At 36.7% G+C, this 24,935-nt stretch overlaps 1 protein-coding gene across 2 annotated transcripts in view; it reads left to right on the forward strand.

Annotated features, from left to right (window-relative positions):
* The window catches only part of NLN (neurolysin), a 39,574-nt gene extending 15,888 nt beyond the window's left edge, over window positions 1–23,686 (forward strand). For both annotated transcript variants that reach the window (XM_087759664.1, XM_087759665.1), the window contains exons 4-13: window positions 5,231–5,338; window positions 6,850–6,952; window positions 7,675–7,835; window positions 9,265–9,400; window positions 11,648–12,014; window positions 13,383–13,584; window positions 16,658–16,844; window positions 18,166–18,294; window positions 18,779–18,915; window positions 23,169–23,686. In XM_087759664.1, the coding sequence (XP_087615790.1) occupies window positions 5,231–5,338; window positions 6,850–6,952; window positions 7,675–7,835; window positions 9,265–9,400; window positions 11,648–12,014; window positions 13,383–13,584; window positions 16,658–16,844; window positions 18,166–18,294; window positions 18,779–18,915; window positions 23,169–23,303 (1,665 nt within the window). In that variant the 3' untranslated portion in view covers window positions 23,304–23,686. The remainder of the gene's footprint in view (window positions 1–5,230; window positions 5,339–6,849; window positions 6,953–7,674; window positions 7,836–9,264; window positions 9,401–11,647; window positions 12,015–13,382; window positions 13,585–16,657; window positions 16,845–18,165; window positions 18,295–18,778; window positions 18,916–23,168) is intronic.
* Window positions 23,687–24,935: the final 1,249 nt, after the last annotated feature.

Raw genomic sequence — 24,935 nt, forward strand, 5'->3', positions numbered from 1 at the left:
CCTATTTCCATTGCAATAGCTTTGACTTCTGTCTAATCTTCCAATGAGCTGGTACAAGGAAGCTAAACTAGCAGAAGGAAACCCATCAGGAAAAATAAAATTTATTGGTTCCTGCTGACTGAGCTTCCTGAACTTGTTTGCCCAGAGCATCACCAAGGGGGAGTAAGAAAAGAGGCAATATAGCTGTGTATGTAGGTTGGCTTATACTGCTTTTGAATTTGTGTCCAAAATTGAAGTTGCTGAGAATTTTAAATTTTAAAGTTGAGTTTTAAGTTATGAAAGTTAATGAGAACATATAACTGGGAGCGACCTCCAGAATTACCTCTTTTGATCTGCTAATTATAGACAGCTACATTGTATACTCTTCCTCATATATTGCTTAAGCCTCAAAATAAAACTATGTCAAAAGATATATTTACTGTTGAACTAGTTTCTATCCCTTTTGTGTTTCTGCTTGGCTTCCCCTCTAATTGAGCACCTACAGGTATCTTGTATTCTTCGTTTGTACTGTTTATTTGGTAGCTCTAACAGGAAGAACATTTGTTTTTGTTCAAATTCATCTAGTGACATTTAGTAATAATTTTCCAAAAGTGTAATTTAAAGATAATGCAAGGAACCTATCTAATGTGAAAACTAAAATATATACATTTGTCCATGCTTCAGATGTGAATCTTCCCTTTCAACCCCACCAATTTTTAACCTTCTTGTGATGCTGAAAATATATTTGACCCCTATTTCTTGGAGCCATTGTTTGTGCTTTTTGCAGTGTTGACTGGGAACTCGAATAATATTTGCAGCAACTTATTAAAGTGCCTTCCAATACTATTGTCATCTATTGCTGTGGTTTTTAGGCACACTTTCAAGTGTTCTCCTCTAGCTGGATATTTTGTTTATGTGTTTGCGGAGGTATGTAATAGCCCCATTTTGAGGACCTTCTGTGGTGTGTTGGCAGACAGTGTGTTATGTTGATTTTTTTTTTTCGCCTGTGCATTACGTTGATTTTTTTTCCCCTGCTCTGTTGCTGTTAATTAAATGGTTTGATATATATTTATTATTTTCTGTGATTTTCCCCACCCTCCAGTACAGTATACGCAGATACATTTAGGACTCATCTGCCATATCTGTGTATCTATGTATTTTTAATTTACAGGAATTTCTGATAGTAGCTTGTGAAAACTGATTGCTGGTATTCACTGCTATTACTTCCTTATAATCTTTTCTTTTTTTTTTTAAATCTTTTTCATTTGGTGCTTTCCTACTTCATTTTCCTTTGCAGCAATACTTGGCTTTTATAACAGTTACAATTGTTGCTTAAATCTCCATTTAATTTTTTTAGAGATTTTTCTTGGCTTAACTGCAGCATGCAAGCATGTTTTAGTACTAGTTTTCCAGAGATGCAACCTCTGAGCATATATCAACTTCGTAATAACTATGAAAGTAGTAGCAGTTTTTGCTGTAGAACAGATGTGAAATTGCCAATAGTGCCAAACTGATCAAGTCTTGCTATTTCCAAATCACGAAGTTCTTATTAATTTTTGCTAAATTTCTAACGCCTTCTCCTGTTAGAAACTCTTAGTTGAAAAGTCAGGTTCCAAGACCACGCAAAAAAAAAGAACTTCCACAAACAGAAGTGTTTTGCTGAAATCATTTTATCAGTTTAAATGAGCCAGTAAAACATTTTGATTAAATTAGGTTTTTCATGGCCTTACTGAGGATTTAATGGTTCACATATATGAATTCAGTTTCATGATCCTGCACAGGGGCCAGATTAAAATGTGATGAGGAGAATGAGGGCCCTCACACTACCATGTTATTTATAGTACAGTCAGTCCACTAAAGGATGAGTAAATCTTGATGTCAGTGACATCCTGAATGTTTTTGGTCCCTTTAACGAGGACTAAACTTTTCTAAGTTAACAACTGTTTAGTATTCTTTCTAAATTCCGCTTTATTTAAGAACTGTTGATGGTGGAAGATGTGTGAGGTTTTTATATGTAATTAAAAAAAAAAAAGAAAAAATCTAGTCTCTTTCTTTTCCCCGCACATTAGGGAAAAAAATTCCTGCATAAATTCATGTTGTTGAATATGCCCCAGGTCTTATTCTTTTGAAAACTTTCATTTTGGGGTAAGAAACTTGGAATAAAGGTGAATTTGGTAGTGAAACTATAATTTTAAATTTTATTACTCCTAACATCTGCACATGTTGGCTAGCAGAGGCATGCTTAAGAATGTTGCCAATCGTCTCCACCCACATGCCCTCAGGAAACTCAGCCTGATGTAAACAGCTGCTGCAGTTTTTGTTCATGGTATTCTAAGTAGGTTTTGTTTCTTATTCTGCCTGAAGATTTCTTCATGGAATAAGGTAGCATGGTTGCCCAAAACAAGTATGAAACAGTTTATAAAATCATCAACCATGACCATTCTAAAACTTCTGGAAAGTTCCAAAATTTTATGTGTGTAGTATATTCGAAATTAGCACTTCTGTTGTGGAAATTGTTCATCAAAGAAACACAAGATGACAGACCATTCTGACCACACCAAAGTTCAGAGATGACCACCGAGCACCCTTGGTTCCTGTGCTTGTGAGGGTTTATAGGCTTGCTTATCCTTAAAGACCTGACAGGTCTTTTTGAATGCGTATCCTTGTCTTAAGCATGTCTGTGATGCAGATAAACTTCACAAAGGCTAATATTAAGACTAGAAGCTATTTAACATTGATTTCTTTTGAAGTGTATGGAGAGATGTATAGTCATCAAGAGAAGGATGAAGAATACTTTGTTTTTTCCTTCTTTTTCCCAAAAGAGTCTTTCTCTTTGTTAGCTTTAGAAGGAGCCAATATTCACTGGCTTTAAGGGCTTAAAATTAGTGTTTGTGAATTCCCTTCTTTTGCCTAAAATCTTTGTTGGGTTTGGGCCCAGGAGATTTTCAGGAGCATGACAGTTCCATATGCCCAGTGGAGGGGCTGGGAGATCCCTCACAATGCCTAAATAACTCCGTGAGACTTTTCACAATCTTCTGTCCTTAACTGTTACTATAATAAAAGCAGTGTCTTTTTATAGAGATTAGAGTACTCAATTTTTTTTCTCAGCTTTTCTATTTTTGAGCCTTGCAGCACAGTTATCACAGTGTAAATGTTAATGTAGTGACAGCATCTGCATTTTTCACCTCTAACATTTTGAAGTTGTGCTTTTTCTGTTACACTAGTCTTAGGTCACAAAAATGAACCCTGGAATTGTGGGTTGTCCAGTGGAAAAACAATACATGAAAATTCTGATTGTTAAAAATATTTTTGTACTCAATATCACAGCATTGACAGTCCGAGATGTAATGCTTGGTAGCATAAAGATCTTCATGAAGCTGCAGAATTTCAGGGAGTATTCTTTGCCAGAAGCAGAGCAGGAAGCCTGAGTGTCACAGGGAGTAGGGTAATAGCATTCTTTTTACCTTTATGTTGGGAAATATTTGGTGTGGCTTGCCTTACACATTTATCACAAATGAGGATGGAGATGTGAGGTTTGACTTGAAGAGGACAGAGGGCATGATTTTCTTCACTTACTTTCCTCCCAGAAGGAGATTTCCACCATTTACATTCTTCTATTTAAAAAAAAAAAAAAAAAAAAAGCAACAACCATGTGCTGCAAAAAAATCATAGCCCTGGTGAAAGGCACACCATGCAATCACATGGCTCAATCATTATTGACTTTAGCTGTGTGGTGACCTATAGTAGTTAGATCATCCTTTCATGAGTCTATGGATTCTTTTAAAAATTACCTGTAAACAGATAATATTAAAAAGAAAAAATATTCATCATATACAGTATTGCTAAACTAAGTTAAATCCGCCTACTGCTTTAGAAAAGTTAGTTCATCACAAAGTGAAGTGATTGTTGTCATTTTTTTCACTGGACTTAGAAATTCTTGCATATAGACTATTGGTATATGCGTAAGAGTTTTAGGCACAATTGTACTAATGCTTAGCAGTCCTGCTGTAGCATCATGCTACTGGGACTTGTGACTCTTTGCAGAGTAAAAACAAAGCTAAACTGTTCTAAGCTCTTTCATGGTTCTAAAAAACAATTTCCACTAATTCTCTAATCCTTTATGCAGGGCACTGGTGGGAGTATACATTGTTCATGTGTTGTTGTGTGGATTATTTTTAAATGACAGTTGTGAAAATATCTGTTTCAGAATTCTTATTCTTATTTATTTTCTCTTGGAATACAACTAGTTTCCTGTCTCTTTTTTTTTCTTTTCAAGGAAGAGAGGTAATTTGCACTGGCAGGTCATTAGTTGACAGCTGTACACAGTTGTGTAACTCTTTCATAAAATTTGCATGTTTCAACGTCCTTACTTTTCAGAGGTGCTAGTCAAGAATTAATTGTATGTAGGTAAGCTGACGAGAGAGTTGTTAAGACAAGTCGGAGCTAATTCCAACAGCTTCATATTTGAAGGTGAACTTAAATAGCATATGTCCTTTTTAACAACGACTGTAAGTTAATACCTTTTTTCAAATGTTTGCTTTTAGATGAGGGAAGATAAAATTAGAATGTGTACAGCATAATTTTCAACTTAGGACAAAATGGCAAGTTTCTGAATTAAACAGTTATGATGTAGTCAGTTTGAAGGAAGACCCTCAAAGGACTGATCCATGGTCTGTTACGACCAGCATCTTGTCTCAATGCTGGTTGCTTTAGGAAGTGACCATTCAAGAATCTTCGTAATGGCATAACCAGACATAGAAGTACTGTTTTATTTGTTGTCACTGATTGATTTGTTCTGAAAGAGAAGATGTATACGCTCAAATTTTATGCCATCTGATAACCTTCAGAGACACATCTAATCTTTTTGGGTTTTTTTTAATCCCTCTAAGTTTTAAGGTACAGGTTTACCTTATAGCACTGATTTTCTTCAAGTATGTATAAGAAAGGTATCTCTTACAGAAAAAGCTTAAGTGCACTGTACTATAAACTAAAAGGGCTTGCCCTTATGACAGCATGTAAATGTGCTGAGATACTTGGTAAAAGAAAATCATGTTTAAAACCATGCTACATCAATGTAAGAATACTATTGCATAAGGTAACTGTTTTCGGAAAGTCCTTCACCCTAAAATCCGGGATGTTCCTTTTTTACTGTGGTGGCGTTCTAAAGAACAGTTCTGTTCAGACCTTTCTAATGCTTGGTATGTTTCTTGCACCATGTCGTAAACTCAATTATTCCATACTGTCATTTCAGCAAACCTGCGATCTTGAAAATGTAAAGCCTGAAACAAAGCGATATCTAGAGAAATCAGTTCAAGTGGGAAAAAGAAATGGACTCCATCTTCCTAAAGAAGTGCAGAATGTAAATATGGACTATTAGTTTATAAAGCAAAGGTGACAAACTGTTGAAAGGATGAAATTATGGTTGTATAGCTATACTAAGAATATATTTGAACTTTGTGCTTTTGGACCTGCTTAATTTCTGCTCTGATCTTAACTGTTCTTAGTTCCAGATCTATCCTTTAGACTTCAGTCACCTTAAGGTTTTTAAATTAATCTGTTAGACAACCACGGTACTCAGTGGATAGAGATGGTATGCATCACCTCTCTTAGCCTTCCAGAGTAAAAGAAGCCTATCTGGAAGAGTTTTATTATATATTCTGATTTTAGAGAATGCCTAAATTAGATAGATTCCTAGCCAAGAGACCTCTCAAAAATGTTATTTGTGAGTCCAGGCTTCAGAAGTATGTATAATTGTTACAAAGACACAGCTATTTTAATTTCATTTATTAACCAATGTTGTAAAATGTGTCCAAGATCTTAGCATTTTGACTAAAAAAACTTGAGGTAGCTTAAAGGGAACACAAGCTGCGGTGAGAATTTTGGCTCCATTAAGGGAGGATTTACTCAAGCATATAAAAGCACGTATCAGTTCTGAAAATCATGAAGTAAAATTGTCATCATCTGAGATGCTGACATAATTGTCTTTAAATTCTGAGTGATGTTGTATAACAATCTCGATTTATGACTCTTGAATAGACTTTACTTTTTGGAGAAAATAATCATTCTTCATCCACATCCTTCAGTTAGTGGGAACAGTTTCATGTGTATTTGCATTGCTTAAGGGCAACTGATGCCTCTAAAGGAATTCTGAAATACTTTATAAGGAGACAATAGTTGAACTACACTAAAGTAAAAACTTAACTAATGATAGTCTCTGCCAAGTTTTGTATTTGGTGTGTATTCTTCTACTGGTAACCACCATGTTTATGTGAGCTTGACAGTAAGGGGTAGAGACATGGTATGAGATATATTAGAAAGTGTTTCAGGTGGGTGAATATCAGGAGTTTAAAAAAGGTTTTGGAATGGTCTTGTCTTGTGTGGGTATTCTCTTCTTTTTGTCATACCTGTACAATTCCAAAGGAGTGTTTTTCAATAGGTTGCATGCATTTTTACTCCCTTGATTCTCATTGATTTTAGTGGATGTTTTTACACTTAAAATTGTAATTTAGGCTTTTCAAATAAAAAAAAAAAATTGAATGTTAGCAGATAATGCTGTTCAGAGAACATGTTAATGTGTTCGGTCCCTTCTGAGTTGAGAATTTGAACATTTGAAATTTTGTCGGAGCAGTAGCCCCAATCCAGGGTTCATTGGCAACAATATTGCTCAGGACCAAAAGAAGGATAAAAGAGAGGCTGTGGGAGAGTGAAGTATGATGTTACCTGCATTGTGTTACTTTCTCAGTGCTGGTATTGACTGTTGGGTAGTAGAGAGCCTATCTGGAAAAAGTGGTGAAGTACTACTTATGGAGGATAGTAATTGCCAAGTTTGATTTTTGTTTTTCCACTAAGTTCAGTTTATACCCAATACAGGAAATGAAGACAATGAAGAAAAAATTGAGTGAGCTGTGTATAGACTTTAACAAAAACCTGAATGAGGAAAACACATTTCTTGTGTTTTCTAAGGAAGAACTTGGTGAGTAGTATGCTTGCTTTTTCCATTTTTTCAACCTTCCAGTTTTACTGAAGTAATTGTTTTTGGCCCAGTGAATGATAGATCAAGTAAAATTCTGACTGTTTTCCAATCTTCTCTGTTTCCTTTTTAATCCTTCCCCAAAGTCAGTTTAGAATTACCCTTTGCAGGTGTTTATGATCTCTTCATAGATTTGTGCTTCCTGAAGTGTTTGCCTTGCATCAAGTTAGCATATCTGTCCTACTTTTTTTTTTTTATAACTTTACTCTTCTCTGTTTCGTTTCTCAGTTCTCCACCATCAGGCAATCCCCTGTGTATTATATTCATTGCAATTATTGGAAAAACTTTATGTCCTGCAATATATTTTAGCTACTTCAATCGTTTAAACTGATCTAGAGATTTCATGTGACAGAGAATTTGGGGATTCATTATCTGGAGGGCATGGTATAAAGTGTGCTTTAATAACACCAGAGATTTTTTAATGTCAGTTTTTATCTGGTAGCCTTACATATATTTCTCTTCTGCTCACAAGTGTTTCCAATTTTTATTTTGCTTGGTTGTGATTTGAAAAAGTTTTAGCAAACAGTTGTAAAAAGAGGGGTTGTATTTCTGTGGAGATTTCTGATGTCAAATTAGATTGCAGCAAAATAAATGCAACAATCTCACAAGACGAGAGGGGAGTAGGTAATTCTGGTAAACATTGTTTATTAAATTGTGTTATATAGAAGGCCTTCCTGATGACTTTATTAAGAGTTTAGAGAAGACTGAGGAAGACAAATATAAAATTACTTTAAAGTATCCCCACTATTTTCCTGTCATGAAGAAGTGCTGCATTTCAGAAACCAGGAGAAAAATGGAATCTGCCTTTAACTCGAGATGCAAAGAGGTATGTCATATATGGACTGTTCTACAGGGTGATGACAGAGTTGAAAAATGGAGCTAGACATTCAGATGTTAGATTTCAGTTCTATATATTGTCTAGTACTATGAAATCAAAACTTATCAGTGTGATATTTAACAGTTCCTTGCTCCAGTTTATTCTGATGTCTGAAGACCTTAGAAGTTGATGATCTGCCTCTGTGTGTGTACGTATCTTAAAGTTTCAGTGGTGCTGTAAATAGAAGGAGGATTTTGATCTTTTGCCCAATTTCTCTACAGTGTTCTGCAGCTGCTTACTGGCACCTTTCCTCCCAGAGAAGGATGTCTGATTGCAGCTTCTGTAGTACTTTGGGATTCTTCAGAATGAGAGGGGTTATTTAAGCACGTGTTTTAATTACGAAATACACGTAATTAGGTGTGAAATTAATGCTTTGCGTATTGATGAGAATTTTAATTAGATGTTAAAAAAACCCTAATTTTTATAAAAGATTCATTTAATTATCTGAAAAATAGCTGGAAACATGCCTTATAAAAAGAATAATTTCACAAATAATTTGTTTGCTACTGATGAGACCAGGCACCTAGACAGGTACAAAAATAATGAAAAGGATAGAAAGCATAGCAGAAGTGTTATTCAGGCAATTGTACCAACCATTCATTAGAGAACAATGGCAGAGTTTAGCTTTTGCACTTGAAGTGCTGGGAAATGTGAAGAGTACAAGATAAGATAAAATGGCACCAAGAACTGAACACTCTGCAAGTCAGCACACTTAAAGGGGTTTGCTGTTACAACTGTGGGACAGTCTTCGAACCTACTGCTAGAAACAAACGTTTTTCCCTGAGAAATCTCACTTTTCCAGAACTGGAAGTTAACACAGTTACATTTTTCAGCTTCTCAAGGATCCTCCACCACATTTAGGTCAGGGCCTGGGGTTTTTGTGTTTCAGATCTCTTTCTCTGACTGCTATTGTCAGAGTGGCAAAAGAGGAAAATTTGCAAACAAGCTTTGAATGTTGGCACAATAACTTTGCAGTCTGTCTTCACCACTAACAAGCAATTAAGCCTGCTGTCAGCCATTTCCCTGCTATCTTTCATATTTCAATGATTGATAGAGGAAACAAACTCTTTGCAACAGCCAAAGATTTGTTATTATCCTAAAAGGAAATGGTATATCTTTTGATTAATTAAAACAGATAAATTATAATAGGGAGAGTAATGACTCAGATTGACTAGAAAACTAGCTACCTGCAATCACATGCTGTGACAAAAAAATTACAAGAATCTAGCTAAACTTACATTATTCTATATTTATATCTTAAAGTGTTTCATTTTAGATGTTTGCTGTTTCTTATGATTACAGATATTATTCAGATAATTGTTTCGATAACATGCGTTTTCTGGTTTCACTTTACAAATTTGCCTCCTTTCTTTTTTAGGAGAACACAAAAATTCTTCAGCAATTGCTTCCACTAAGGGCAAAAGTGGCAGAGCTTCTGGGTTATAATACACATGCCAACTTTGTCCTGGAGGTAAACACTGCAAAGAGCACAGATAATGTAACAGCCTTCTTAGGTTTGTTCTTATTTATAAACAATAATTTTATATTTGGTGTGGCAACATGACTCCTCAGCCAAGTTAAATTTAAATACATAATTGGGTCACAGTGTCCATCATGTCTAGATAGAAAAGGAACGCTATGTTGCTTCTGTTCTGGCATATATTTTTTTTAAACCATAGCTGTACAAATGCAATTGCTCCAAAACAGGGAAGCACAAGACAAAAATCTGAAAATAACTGCTTTGTGACAGCCAATATAGGCAAGCGGTTGTCTTTTTCTGCCCCAAAATGCAGTTATCCTAATTTAGAACCAGAATAACATGTGCAGCCTAAGCAATTTTATCAGTTCAAGAGGCTGCGTCACAGTTGCAGCTTTTCATTCCCTTAGGTTAGCTGGAATTTTTTGTGCATCTGTAGCCTTAGTGTCTTTTTCTGATACAACTGCATTATGTATAATGAAAGATTACAGTATGTGATGATGCAACTTCTATGAGCTGAATTAAAAAATTAAATCTGGAATGATAATTAAATCTGGAATTCAAAAGCCCTCTAATGGAATTCGATCTGAAAACAGAGATATATTGAAAATTTTAAACCAAGCAGTTTATGAATTTGTAGTCATCCTGTTGACCTCAGTGGGCCTGCTCTTGTGCTGTGCATAGAGTTAACCTCTACTTTCTGGAATTATGTAGTTCCACAGAATATTATGCACTTCTTTATTAATATAGTGTCCTAACACTACTTAGGATTGTATATTGATATATCGTATAAATAAACACCCCAAAATAATTTAGTACAGCAGTGAAGTCTGTTTGGTGGTAGTGGGGTTTTTGTGCTTTTGCATCAATAAAGAGGTTCAAATGCGCCTCTTCCTTCACCTGTAATTCTGTCACATTTCTCCTGTTACAGTGTGAGCTTAGCTCCATATTTGGCAATACCAATTATCCATATATTTGTCAATGAACTTACACTTAATTCTGATTTATAATTAAATGTTAGAATTACCTGATTTTTTTTCAAGTGTACCTAAAGTAGTTTGAACTCTTTTCTATCCACTATATTTTTGTAATTCTAAATGGGCTTATATAATACTGTTGGTTTTTTTTTTTAAGCTGACACACCTTACAATTTAGCAGTTATTGTTGTTACTTTAACTTTTCACAGTATGAGATCATATACTTTTCTATTCGTAAATACCATGTTTCATGGTAATCCTTGTAGAGGGAGAATGTTCATCAAATTAATTGTCAGCTTTAATTTAGTTCTTTTGAAATATCCTTGGCTACAAGCATGACAGTATAATTTGCTCTGCTTTGTTCATATATATTCATGTTTTATATCCATGTTCATAAGCTGGTCTTATGGCTAGGAAGAAAAGCATTCTGTCCTATGACATATTCTGAATTTAGAATAATACAAGCTGCAAACAGTACTTCAGTCATGTAAATGCATGTAGTGCCTTACAGCCTACCTAGAAACAAGAATGGCAATTCCTAAATTTCACACTCTAGATACCAATAGTGAACACTAACCTGAATTCTTAAGGAGGAAAAAAAGTGGCTGGTAGTCCAGAAGTACTTACAAGAGAATAAGTACAGTATGTACTTTATGGGAGTTTCAGTAAGCTTAAATATTTTCTATTCAATATATTGGATTCGTAGTGCTATGACCCTTTCTTGTCCAAGAAAAGCTATACTGGAAAAAATGGGAATCAGAGGTTAATATCCAGTGGCTTTGGTAGTCTAGAAGCTAGCCATCATATAGGCAAGAATTCTTTAGCCTCTTCTTCTTTTATAGGGCTTTAGCTAGAAGTACATCATAATCTGTTTTGAAAAGTCTTGGAAGAAAAAGTAGTGTTCGAATTTTGTGTTGCACTTCCAGTAACTAATAGTAGTTGTAGTCTTTAGCTGTTTCTGAAGAAACACATCAAGAGAACTGAGATTACATGAGGTAAAATCAAAGGCTTCAAGCGAAAGTGTCTAGTGTTACTTTCCATTTCTGATGTCTTTGAAAAAGTCTAAATTTACCAAAACCTTCCACAGTACTGTTAGGCTTCTGTGGACTCCTGTATTATTTATAGCATGCCTGCAATTAAAACTCATTAAGACAAGAAAGCAGACAGTTTGCTTGCTGTTAGTCAACAAATGGAAAACTCTAGCATCCACTCTTGGGGCATGTGCTTAAAGTTATGAGTGTATTTTATAGGAATACACATTATAGTAAGGAACACAGGAGTTGATTCCAAGGCAATCTTTGTTTCAGATGATTTGAGTAAGAAGCTAAAGCCATTGGTCGAGGAAGAAAGAGAATTCATTCTAGATTTGAAGAAAAAGGAGTGTAAAGAAAGAAACTTTGATTATGATGGAAGAATCAATGCGTGGGATCTTCATTATTATATGAACAAAACAGAAGAGCTGAAGTACTCCATAGATCAAGAAAAGCTGAAGGAATACTTCCCAATTGAGGCTGTTACGGAAGGCTTACTGAATATTTACCAGAAGCTGCTGGGACTTGTATTTGAGCAAGTAGAAAGTGCTCATGTTTGGCACGACAGTGTTACTCTTTATACAGTAAAGGATAATTCAACAGGAGAAATGTTAGGGCAGTTCTATTTGGACCTTTACCCCAGGTAATTACGACTTAGTGTTTTACTTATGTGTTTAAAATGGAATTGGTCTTAGTGGGTTGCTGGTGTTGTTGAAATTAAATGTGTTTGGAAGTAAATATTTGTCCCACTGACAAGACTATTACTGTGTTGATTAAGTTGTCCTCTGGACTGTTTTCAGATTGTTTACGCTTTTTCTTTTTTTGCAATACTACCGTGTTTCGTGCTTATATTCAGTTTATGAAGCATTACTACTTTGTTCATTATCTGTAATATTGCTGTCTAGTCAGTTATCCATAATTTTTTGCCCCGATTAACTTTTCTTCTTCCTAACTGTAATACCATGTTACTTTTCATTTATGTTGAACTGTTACTGCAGTCTGTTCAGATCAATTATATTCCTATCTGCCAAGTGTTCCTAGTTTCTTCCAGTTCCTCTTTACACTTTATATGTGTATTTTGTACCCCGTTGTCCAGACTGCTAAAGAAAATATCAAATAGATCAGGACCAAGAATAGATTCCTGTTGAGCACACCTTGAAATGTACTTACAGGTTGATCTTTGTAGCTCTCCAGCTCTCTTTGTAGCTATTGACAGCATCATCTGTGTTCTGTCAAAGATTAGGAGACTAGACTGATTTGACAGGATTTGTTCTTAGCTAGTCCTTTTTGACTGTTTCTCACTGTTTGTTTGGGTTTTTTAAATTATTCTTTAGCAATTTATAATTTGGATTATATCCTTTTTTAATATAAATTGATGGAAGGCTTCTCTGAGTTAAGAAAATTAGGTTAGTCAATACAATAGTACATAAATTGTTCTTTTTAAAATAGGCACGTTACGTCCTTCACCTGTTTGCCTGCTTCCCACTTTCTGCATATAATGTGAATTGCTGAACCTGTTTGTTAGTAAGACTCTTCCGACTTAACTACGCAGTTAACTACTCAGGTTTAGGGCAAAAATTTCAAAATCATTTTTCTTTAAACTTCTGGATCACACTGAAAATGCAGTAAACTGTATTCTTTTGTCTCCTGTAATGAAAGAAAAAATACTGCTTCAGAGGACAGAACCTAGTTCTTCCTGTTACAGTAGCAGTTTAAAATAGAATTGACATCTAAAGTATATATACTTTCAATATTTGAGTAAAAATCAGATTCTTGCAAATGCTGCTGTGCAGCTTAAACTAATGCAATTTAAGTACTGGGGTTTTATCCCCTTGTGCTTTTAACAGGATCTTAAACTTAGTGAGTCTTAGAAGTCACGCAGAGATGTAATTTCTTTGTGTAAAGCTTTAAAGAAACACTGACTGAGTGTCCCTGTTATTGAATAGGCTTCGCCACTCTGGTGAGCAGGCTTATGGTTTGAAGATAGTGTCTGATATATTTTCTTGTACAGAGAGGGAAAATATGGGCATGCAGCATGCTTTGGTCTCCAGCCCGGCTGTCTTCTCTCTGATGGCAGCAGAATGATGTCTGTAGCTGCTCTGGTAACCAACTTCACAAAACCAGCGTCAGATCGTCCATCATTGCTGCGACATGATGAAGTGAAGACTTACTTCCATGAATTTGGTCATGTAATGCATCAGATATGTGCACAGGTTAGTGATGTTTCAATTCCAGTGTAAGACATTTCTTTCTCCACTGTCTCAAAGCAAGGTATAAGTCTACTTTGGTAGTTTCTAATTTTAGAAAAGTACATATGCAGCTTTTTGGTTATTTTTCAAAGTAGCAGGTTGGGTTGGTTTTTTTTTTTTGTTTTTAATTGTTACTTAAAACTACGGGAATGAATACACCTTCTTATGAAAAACATTTTCATAGGAACATATACTTTCGCATTTGCACCATGCAGGTATTTGTGATGAGTGAACAGATCCATGTGTAAGGTAAAGAAGGTGCTCAGTGGTGGCTTCTGTTACAGCTGTCAGAGGGCTTTTTATTACTTCTAGTAGCATGCTAGGTATTAGAAGCAAAAAAAGGTTGCTGCATCTAGGAATGCAAATGATTTGTGAATCCAGATCACCTCCAGCATTTTGGTATTTAGTACTCTTGAGAGCCATCACTCTTGACATCAAAAGCATAAAACAGGTCTTGCCTCAGCTATTGTATTTTCTGCTCTCCTATCTGACAGTCAGGGTTCTCACAGTGACCAGAAAGAACTGAAGCTAGTCCGCAGATTTTGCATCAAGATGTCAATAAAGTTGTAAAATTGCTGGTTTCATTTTTACTTACATGTAAAATTGATTCTGCCAGATGATGAATTTATTATTGGCCTAACAAAAATTTTATGTTTCAGAGAGAGACAAGTCTCAGTGTTCATTCACCAAAAAATTCACATAATTATCTACGAATCAAGACTTTGTGTAGCACTGCTTTCATCTTCTTTATAAACACGTACCAAATAATAAAATCAGACAAATATGGCACACATTAGATTTTAATTCTTGACCTTGATCCCAGAGACTAGGACTGCAGAATAAAGAAACAAAGTCATAGAAATCCATATATTAAATCCAGAATTAAACAAATGACATTCAGAACAAGTAGCTAGACTTGCTTACTTATTTTTGCATCATGTTGAAGGTAAAAATATAATGATTATTTGATCATCTTCACCTTAAGACAGGTGTTTCTGAGCTCAAAAATTGAGAAATAAAACCTGTTCTTTCTCTTAAACTACCTAGAAGGTGTTTATAAATGAGACACATCCAGCATTGGTACAAAACTGACTGCAACATTTTGATAACCAATGAGAATGTACCTGGGTGTTGCAGAGTCCTTTCTGGGCACCCCAAGCCAGCAATTCCAATGCATGTGTACTTCGCTTGCTGTGGAACTGCACACAGGTCAGGGAGGCCTGCTTTCCAGTTGTTTCTCCCACTGCTGAGGTGGTTTCTGTGTGCATAGCTACTGTGCTTACTGCTGTTGTATTTTATGTAAATGGTTATTTGCACACCTGCAAATAACTTCCTAGTCCCACATAAGAACATCCTGTTCTCTGGGATTTGTGTGTGCAAAGCACTATCTTGTTTCATATGATGATTTGTTTAAGCATGTTAAAACTTGACATTTAAAGGGTATGCGGGGATTGGACTGGGTGGGAATCTGAGCTGCTGGTAAAGGTCAGCCTTTGGAGACTGATACTCCTTGCAGTGTACTGCGGGTCTGCTGGAAAGTGAGATATCAGGGCAGGGAGGGCATCTCTTTATGCTGTTAGGGAAGAAAAGCTATTGCTTGAACCAAATGTCTTAATATTTTTTGATAGCATGTTGCACTTGTGTGTGGGTAAATGAGGATATCTGGAGGCCAACAAACTCCTGCACTTTTTTTGCCTTTTGGTGTAGCCACTTCTGTCACCATTTCTTCCCAGACGATGCTTCCTAGCTTTTCTTCATAGCTGCTGTTCAGCTGCTAACTACAGTAAGAAGGGCCAGCCTGTTACAGCTATGGATTTGAGTAACCCACAAGTGTAAATGAAGGCAAATGTTTTTCTCCTTTTCTGCTGTTCTTCTGAAGACATGAGAGGAAGATATATACATGTGACATAGCTGTCAGTTCAATGTTATGTCCTATATTATACATGATTTTTTTTGGTAACTTTGCAAGAAAGTAAGTTCAAAAGCCAGTACTCCTCTGGGCATCTATTGCCTGATGGAGGATGGAACCTAAGAATAGCTACAGCTCTTAGAGAGGGCATTTGGGAAACTGAGAATTCTTTTTTCTTTTAGCACTTGAAATGTTTTGTAGAATGTTACTGAGAAGGGAAGAACAATAAAATTGGGTTGGCAAGAGGAGGTAGACTTATTATAGGACAAGTGTGGAATGAGACCAAATGATTTCTGTTGGCATTTGAACAACTCTCTTTCAAAAGTGACTGTTTCTTTTTTATAAATATTTTGGGTTTGGAATATATTTTAATGAAGATTTTTAACTGCACAAAACTTTACTTCAAAATTAGTATCTGGGGGTGGCTTTTTAAACATGAAGTGACTGACAATACTAAAGTAGAAACTAAAAAGCTCTAATGTGCTTGGCTTTCAGAAGGAAGATTCTTTTATCAGTTATTGAGTGTCAGATTTGGAGACCTTTCATGGATAAAGTTGCGAGGATTCATTTATTTCAGGCCATGTATTACTGGCTCAAAAAATTGTGCTATGTTAACCATATGCCTTATGGATGAAGACAGTTAGGACAAAGCTTAATAGGATAAGTTGATCAAATAAAATCTTTAAATCAGTGTGGTAGACTGTAATACAATAAACTATTTTGTAAGCGTATAATTGGAGTTTATTATTTTACTTTGGGGTACTATAACAAAATTTTATAACAATTTACAAATTATATCATTGTCATAAGACAGCACGGAAACATTTGTATTGCTGTCATAACTTAAAAGGTAAAAATCAATAATATTAAGAAAACTGAAGTACTGTTTCACACCAGTAGAGAATGCAGTAAATAACTACAGAGTAATCAATTTTGTTGCTTGCTAATTGTCTTATATCTGAATTTTTGCCCTCCTTTCATTAAAATTCATTTTTTAATTACTATTATTGACTGTTCAAATGATTCCTTTTGCTGTGATTAACACTGAAATTTTGGCATCTGAAAGTTTATATTCTGCTGGAAATCCTGGCTTCTATTTTCATTTAATACAACGGCTTTTCCTTTTAGACTGATTTTGCTAGGTTTAGTGGAACTAATGTGGAAACAGACTTTGTAGAGGTACCTTCACAAATGTTTGAGAACTGGGTGTGGGAAAAAGAACCACTACAGCAAATGTCAAGACATTATAAAGATGAGAGCCATGTTGGAGACACTCTCCTTGAGAAACTTGCTGCCTCTAGACTGGCTAATACAGGTATCTCTCTGCCCTCTCTCCCCACAGTATATGTATAAAAATATATAATTTAAAAAATTGGTGGGAAACATTAAAGACAAACATAACAAGCCCATTAAATTTCTTCTGGGTGTACACTTGTCACTGTCCTGGGTTTATTTGCGTGGGTACCACTGTTAATAAGGGCTATGGTGACAGATACCACTATTTGCAGGAACAGTAGCAGCTCTGATTTTCCGGGCTACCCATAGGACCAAAATACCTTTGCATTCCTCTCCATGTGACTTTTTTACCTACCAACTTTGCTCATTTAGAATTGGAGGGGGGGAGGTCTTGGGTTTTCTGTTGTTTTTTTTTTTTTTTTCTCGTAGCCCAGGGCAGGCACTGTGCATGAATACAGCATCAGATTTTCTACGGGTATCATCTACATTTGATTTGCACATGACACTTGACAGACATGAAATTTGTTTGAAAATTTACTGAACATACCTAGCATATCCCAGACAGAAGTGTTGTAGCCCTGCATTGCTCAAACAGCCTCTTAACTTCTCAATCCAGAACCTTAAGTCTATGTTCTGTACCTTTCCAGCAGATATACTGCCTTCCCAAATTAAGGTCCCAATTCTCTTCTCCTTCCATGTCTTGTACCACCTTACACGTATCTCCAAACCAAGATTGTAATCTCCTGTCATTACCTATCATCTCATTGTTATTCTGCCACTCTCACCCCTCTGTCCCTGTAATTAGGACTCCCCTGATATCATAGTCTTACCCATTTATGATACAACTTGTTATTAAGCCACTGCTGTTTATTTCATACTACTTCCCTATCCTGAACAAGAAGTCCTTGTCCTTCTGGCTTGTACAGGCACTGTAGCTACATAAGCATTTTGTCTGGGTAAAGGTTCATATCTTGTAGCTTCTTCAAAAAAGCCTACAGCAGCTGCAGCAGCAGTTCTTGCTGTTCTTTGAAGTGTCATAGGGTAGATATACTTACTGCCATCTGTGCAAGCCCTGAATGAAATGGTATACTGGAAGTGAAGACAGCTGAAAACATAGTTTTAAATACTGAAATTAGCTTTTAAAATACTTGCTGTATTTTGGTTTTGATCTGTGAGGAAAATAACATCTGAAAAGATGGAGCTTATAATGACAATTCCTTTATTAACAGTATCCATCTCAACTTTTTGTAACTGAAGCAATTCAGATGGAAATGACATAACTCCAAGTTTTTTCCATGGTTAAAATTCTAATAATTTAGGATGCATGTTGAGATCTGAAAGGTGCTAAAGAAACTCCAGCTACTTTGATGCTAGTTAATTAAATGTTCTTACCCAATTAGGCCTTTTAACCCTCCGTCAGATTGTTTTGAGCAAAGTTGACCAGGCACTGCATACAAAGCCATCTGTTGACCCAGCAGATGAATATGCTAAGTACTGTGAGGAGATTCTAGGAATCCCTGCCACCCCAGGTATGTCAGTATGAAGCTTTTATAGAGCATGTCCAAATGGTTTGATTAAACATGCCTTTCTTTCCCAATAATGCTTGGCATACAAAAACCCTGAGTTGTTTATAAAAGAATCTACTTTGTGAAGCTGAGATAATTGCTTTGAAACTTGGGGTGATCTTAATGATCTCTTCTGAAGGAAAATTAAGGTAAATATAAAACTTAACCTTTTTCAGGTTATATTTTAGGGTGACATGTGAATACCACTTTAGATGTTCTGTCACATCTGTGTTGGATGTGCAACTAGCCTAAAATGGGAAATTGAATTTCCTTTGTAGTGAACAGAATATGGCCAATACTTTGAGGCATACTCAGACCTTTTATGTTAGAAGTTTCAAAGTAGTTGATATAAATTCCTTATTAATTTATTCTTAAAGTTGAAGTACTGTATACATCAAAGAAATAACTGCATTTGATTTAAAAAATTAATGTTAATCTATTTTTCAAGGAACAAACATGCCAGCTACTTTTGGACATCTGGCAGGTGGTTATGATGGTCAGTACTATGGATACCTGTGGAGTGAAGTATTTTCCATGGACATTTTTTATAGCTGCTTTAAGCAAGAAGGAATAATGAATCCAAAGGTAGGTGATGAATAATTTTTACTAAAGACTTTTGTTCCACTTCCTCTTTGAAACCACATTTATTGCAATCATAGAATCATAGAATTGTTAAGATTGGAAAAGACGCTTAAGATCATCTAGTCCAACCGTTAACCTAGCACTGCCAAGTTCACCACTAAACCATGTCCTCAAGCACCACGTCTACCCGTCTTTTAAATACCTCCAGGGATGTGGACTCAACCACTTCCCTGGGCAGCCTGGTCCAATGCCTGACCACCCTTTCGGTTAAGAAGTTTTTCCTAATATCCAACCTAAACCTCCCCTGGTGCAGCTTGAGGCTGTTTCCTCTCGTCCTGTCGCTTGTTACTTGGAGAAGAGACTGACCCCCACCTCGCTGCAACCTCCTTTCAGGTAGCTGTAGAGAGCAATAAGGTCTCCCCTCAGTCTCCTCTTCTCCAGGCTAAACAACCACAGATCCCTCAGCCTCTCCTCGTAAGACTTGTTCTCTAGACCTTCACCAGCTTTGTTGCCCTTCTTTGGACATGCTCCAGCACCTCGATGTCCTTCTTGGAGTAACGGGCCCAAAACTGAACACAGTATTCAAGGTGCGGCCTCACCAGTGCCGAGTACAGGGGCATGATCCCTTCCCTAGTCCTGCTGGCCACACTATTCCTGATAGAAGCCAGGATGCCATTGGCCCTCTTGGCCACCTGGGCACACTGCTGGCTCATGTTCAGGCAGCTGTCAACCAACACCCCCAGGTCCTTTTCCGCCAGACAGTTCTCCAGCCACTCCTCCCCCAGCCTGTAGCATTTCATGGGGTTGTTGTGACCCAAGTGCAGGACCCGGCACTCAGCCTTGTTGAGTCTCATACAGTTGGCCCCGGCCCATCGATCCAGCCTGTCCAGGTCCCTCTGTATGGCCTTCCTACTCTCCAGCAGATCAACACTCCCACCCAGCTTGGTGTCATCGGCAAACTTGCTGAGGGTGCACTCAATCCCCTCATCCAGATCATCAGTGAAGATATTGAACAGGACCGACTCCAACAGTGAGCCCTGGGGAACACCACTTGTGACTGGCCACCAACTGGATTTTACTCTGTTCACCACCACTCTCTGGGCTCGGCCGTCCAGCCAGTTTTTAACCCAGCGCAGAGTGCACTTATCCAAGCCGTGAGCAGCCAGCTTCTCCAGGAGAATGCTGTGGGAGACAGTGTCAAAGGCCTTACTAAAGTCCAAGTAGACACCATCCACAGCCTTCCCCTCATCCACTAAGTGGGTCACCTTGTCACAGAAGGAGACCAGGTTAGTGAAGCAGGATATCCCTTTCATAAACCCATGCTGGCTGAGCCTGATCCCCCTGGTTGTCCCACACGTGCCACATAATGGCACTTAACGTGACCTGCTCCGTGACCTTCCCCGGCACCGAGGTCAGGCTGACAGGCCTGTAGTTCCTGGATCCTCCTTCCAACCCTTCTTGTAGATGACTGTCACATTCGCTAACTTCCAGTCATCTGGGACCTCCCCAGTTGACCAGGACTGCTGATAAATGATGAAAAGTGGCTTAGCAAGCTCCTCTGCCAGCTCCCTCAGTATCCTCGGGTGGATCCCATCTGGCCCCATAGACTTGTGGGCATGATCCATAGGTATAATATCTCAAGTACTTCTTCTGTACCTATCAAGTTCAGATCAACAAAAAAAAGTGTATAAATAATTACTTTAGAAAATCATCTTAAAATTTCCAAGAGCACTTGGATTTTAATACAATTCTTACATAGTCATATATTTAATATTATATTATGACACTTTTAAGACATCATGTCACATTGACTAATGCCTTCCTCTTTAATTTTAGACTGAAAAAACATATTCCTCCATTGCAAAAGCAGATGCATATTCTTCTGCTGTGAAAGCTGCATGATAATGGTGCTCTATTTCCATTAATAGTACCTTAAGTGTGTGGTACTTTTATGCAGTTATTATTTAGAAAACTGGATTTATTTTGAGCTTTCTTTGTCACAGCCCAGCATAACCCACAAATTTTTTCCTCTTTAGTTTTTTTCCCAAGTGGTTTTTGAAGTTCAGATCACTGACAGCTTTGAGATTCACTGGGCTTTTTTCCACTTGTGTAATTTTCCAGCCTCTTCTGCCTCCAGCAGAAAGGATAGTTAGTGATGTGGTTAGTAGTCCTGCCAATTCTGGCAACCTTTTTTTATTTTTCAGAGATTATACTATTAGACTTCTCAGTTGAGATGCTGCAGTTCTATCATGGGGAAGACCTTTTGGTCTTCCTGATCCTCTTGTCTGTCTTCTGGATTCAGCAGCCAGCACTAGTTCTTCCCTTCAGTAAATGTATAGAAGAGAGAAGGAGAGAGTAGAAAGTGCTTGACTTTCCTGTTCCTCTTCTGGAATTTGCCTTCATTCCTCCCTTTTCTTATTACAGCAACCAGAACTTCTAGAACTGTCCCTCCTTCTAGAGGGTGGAGAAAGTAAACAAGATTAGACTTTGACCTGCACCAAGAGGAGTCCAAAGAGGATATGGGGTAGGGGCTAGAAAACTGAGGCAGTGGTTAGGCCAATAAAACCCAAAAAGGGTTTTATGAAGAAAAGCAGCAAACTGAATAGTTTGAGAGGAAAGGTGGTGAAAGGTTTGGAGGTCAAGACTGATTTTGAAGTGGTAGGGATTCATGACAGGTACGTGTGAGAATAAGCATACCGGCTTATTCAATGGGAATGTTGTCACTCATAAATAAAAGCAGGAGAGAAGAAATGTAAGTGTAATGGAGTTCCACAGGATGGGACAAACAATCTTTTATAAACAAATACTAGACACCAGTATGATTTTTGTAGTTACTTATATTTCATAATATCTACATTTAGACTAGTCTGCAGAACAGTGGGAAAGGAAAAACGGTTATGGTATTATGACTAGGGCTGTTAGAAATTTGGCTTACCTCTTCCTGTTAGAATAAAACCTCTCTTCCTGTTTTGAGCAACAGTTATAGAAACTAGTTTTGCAGTCTGTATCTATAAAAATTCTTCAGCAAACACTTAACTAACTTAATTGGTTGTCACACTCCTCAATTCTTGCACATTATCTGAAATAACCTCTGGTCTCCCTAGAACTGAGCAATGTCCTGGCTCTAGAGAAACAACAGCAAAGACTCAAGTCTACTGAAATAACACTTTTAAACTACAAGGAACAATATCTTCATTTGCTGCTGATGTTCAGGAAACTAACACAAATAGCAAAGTATAAGCAAGCTTCAGTGAATGTGTTTTTTTTGCATTTCATTTTTTTCCAGCTATAATTCAGACAATGTAATTGGTAATACAATTAAGTCATGGAAGCCCATCAGTTAAAAAGACCTATGCTTGTTTTTGCAGTACAGCTATCAGGAAGCAGTGTGGTCCTGTAATCTCATAGCTTTGATGTGTGGGGGAAGTATATATGTGTACATACAGCGACTAAAAGGAAGAGCATTATTTTCTTCAATATCAGAAGCATCTGAGACATCTGCATGCAAAATAATGTGTTGTCATTGATAGTCATGTCTCAGAAGCCCAAAATTCTCCAGACATGTTCTTTAAAATACGACTTCTTGTTTAAGAAAGTCCTCATTACTTACTGTTGTCTCAGAAGCTTGGTTCATTCTTTTTAATGGAATCCATTCCTTCTGAAGTAATAATGTTTATTCCTGAAAACAGAATGTGAGTTAAGTCTCCATTACTTTAAGATACTGTCATGGGGGAGTTAGATGTATTTGTATATATTATATATACTACTATGTATATAATATGTGTATATGTGCCGTGTCATTCCTCAGTGCTATATCTATCTGCCTCTGAACTATCATCTCTGTTCTCCAAACAGAGATTAAAGAAAGAGAAATCATCAGTTAAGAAAGAATAGATGTTAGGTTCCCTTTTCCTGCCAGTCAGTCACGGGGATAATCCATCACTGAAGACTGTGTGGCGATTGTACATGTGTTATGCTTTACAGAATGTCTTCCAGACAAGTTGTGATTGTAGCTTCCAAAACAGTGTAAAACCACAAGAAAAATTATTTCTTCAAGAATAGGTTAAATTTCTGCTCTCTTGAGTTCTTCCAGCAGATCTAAATTATACTTGTAGTGTATCCTGATTGGGTATTAAGAAAATCTGGAAGGAGGGAAGGTGTTTAATTATTAGTAGATTTTTAAACATGCTACAAATACAGAAAAGAAGCAGTTCAGCAGATAAGAAATACTAACATTCTGCTTTATCTTTTATCAGGCTGGGATGAAATACAGAAACCTCATTTTGAAACCCGGAGGATCTTTGGATGGGATGGATATGCTACAAAATTTCTTGGATCGTAAACCAAGCCAGAGAGCTTTCCTGTTGAGTAAGGGATTATGTGTTCAGTAAAATTATGGTTCCTTTGTAATGGCATATAAGTATGGAATGAGCTGGAAATGTCAGTGTATTTCACATCTTAACTATGTATCACTATAAGGACATTGGGTCACTTTTCGATGGTTTTTTAAAATTGTATCAATAAAAATGTGATTTTTAGAAAATTGCATAGAACTACAAAAATTCAACATATCAGGGAAAAAATTCTGAGATGTGCAGAAGCTGAGGAATTTGGGTGGTAATTTTTTGCATTGTTATGAAATAATAGTAATCAGTGTGGGGAGTTGATGCCATGTTTCTCTTTTAATAGATGCACTTAAAGTGTCTTGTGAATTTTAAAACTGGAGGGGGAAAAAAGGACACCACTGGCAATAAAAGAAACAGATTCATTCTTATTCTGTATTGTTCTATTGCATTGATGGCTCACCAGTGTCTTTGATGGAGAGGAAGTGTGTTTGATTTCATCATGGTTTGGGTTCAGTCTAGCTTCCTGACAAATTTCAAGACTGAGAACCTGCCCCAGGCAGCTTTACTGCAGACATAATTGTGTGATACTTTTAGACTTCAGTCTGATGCATGTTAAATTTTTGTATCATTTAACTAAAAAGGAAAAAAACCTACCATTTGAGCTACCATTTTCTTCCCTTCATTGAGGAAAACCAGCCAAAATCTATGACCTTCGCAGTTCTTCCAGCACTTTTTTGTTGATGTTCAAATCAGGTCTTCGTTTTCCAAATTATATCAACACTGGCACTGAAAAGTTATACCTGAGCAATTATAATGGTTTCAGTTGGTTTGTGAAGTATTTTGAGATACATACAAGGAAAGATGGGAAAAAGATGTCCCCAGTGGGAATGGTAGAAGTCAGTCCAAGATTTTCCAGTGTGGCATGCGGAGGTGCTACAAAAAAGCTTCATAGATTTAATGATTTCAGCTGTGGGAGTGTGAAAGAAATTGAAGAATTATTTTGCAGTTTTTCTGCAAGATCAGGAAAAATGAGTCCAGCCAACTCTACACCACCCAAATAAAACTGCTAATCCAAGTGCACTTGTCTTCAGGTATCATACTTTACTTTGGTTTTGGTATTACAACGTGTATATGAACAAACTTTAATTTTGGTTACTAGCTAATATATTTTAGACATTTGAACCATAGCTGTAAATGTGGTTGGTATTTTTGTTTGTTTGTTCAACCGCAAAGTAAGAAAATATGCCTGGTCAACTCAAAAGACTTCCTCCTTTTCTAGCAAAAGAAAACTGAAAGCATTCACTTTGCGTCAAATCTATGTGGTTCAGGGGGAAAAAAAACCACAATTGTGAATGTTCAGTTGAAAGTTTATTTCTGTGTGTTTTTCTTTTAAAGCATTTTTAAAAAAAAAGAGCTTAATCAGTTTCTGAACTGGAAAATTTGACAGGATTTACTTTTGAACCACACTAGTTATGGATGTGAGGAAATATAAATATTTGTAGCTAAAGCATGTTAACTATGTAGTGTTACCAGACCACATAATTAAGTCAATTCTAGCTCTCACAGTCAGTTACAGTTTTAGACCCCAGTTCTGCTGGGTCATGAAAAGGCAATACATGAAAATCACATATATAAGAACATCTTGAACGGTATTCAGAACAGCTATAAAGGAAAGCT

Source organism: Nipponia nippon, unplaced genomic scaffold (genome assembly GCF_047370975.1).
Source record: "Nipponia nippon isolate SJK-2023a ecotype South Korea unplaced genomic scaffold, ASM4737097v1 scaffold_20, whole genome shotgun sequence".
NCBI classification, from domain to species: domain Eukaryota; kingdom Metazoa; phylum Chordata; class Aves; order Pelecaniformes; family Threskiornithidae; genus Nipponia; species Nipponia nippon.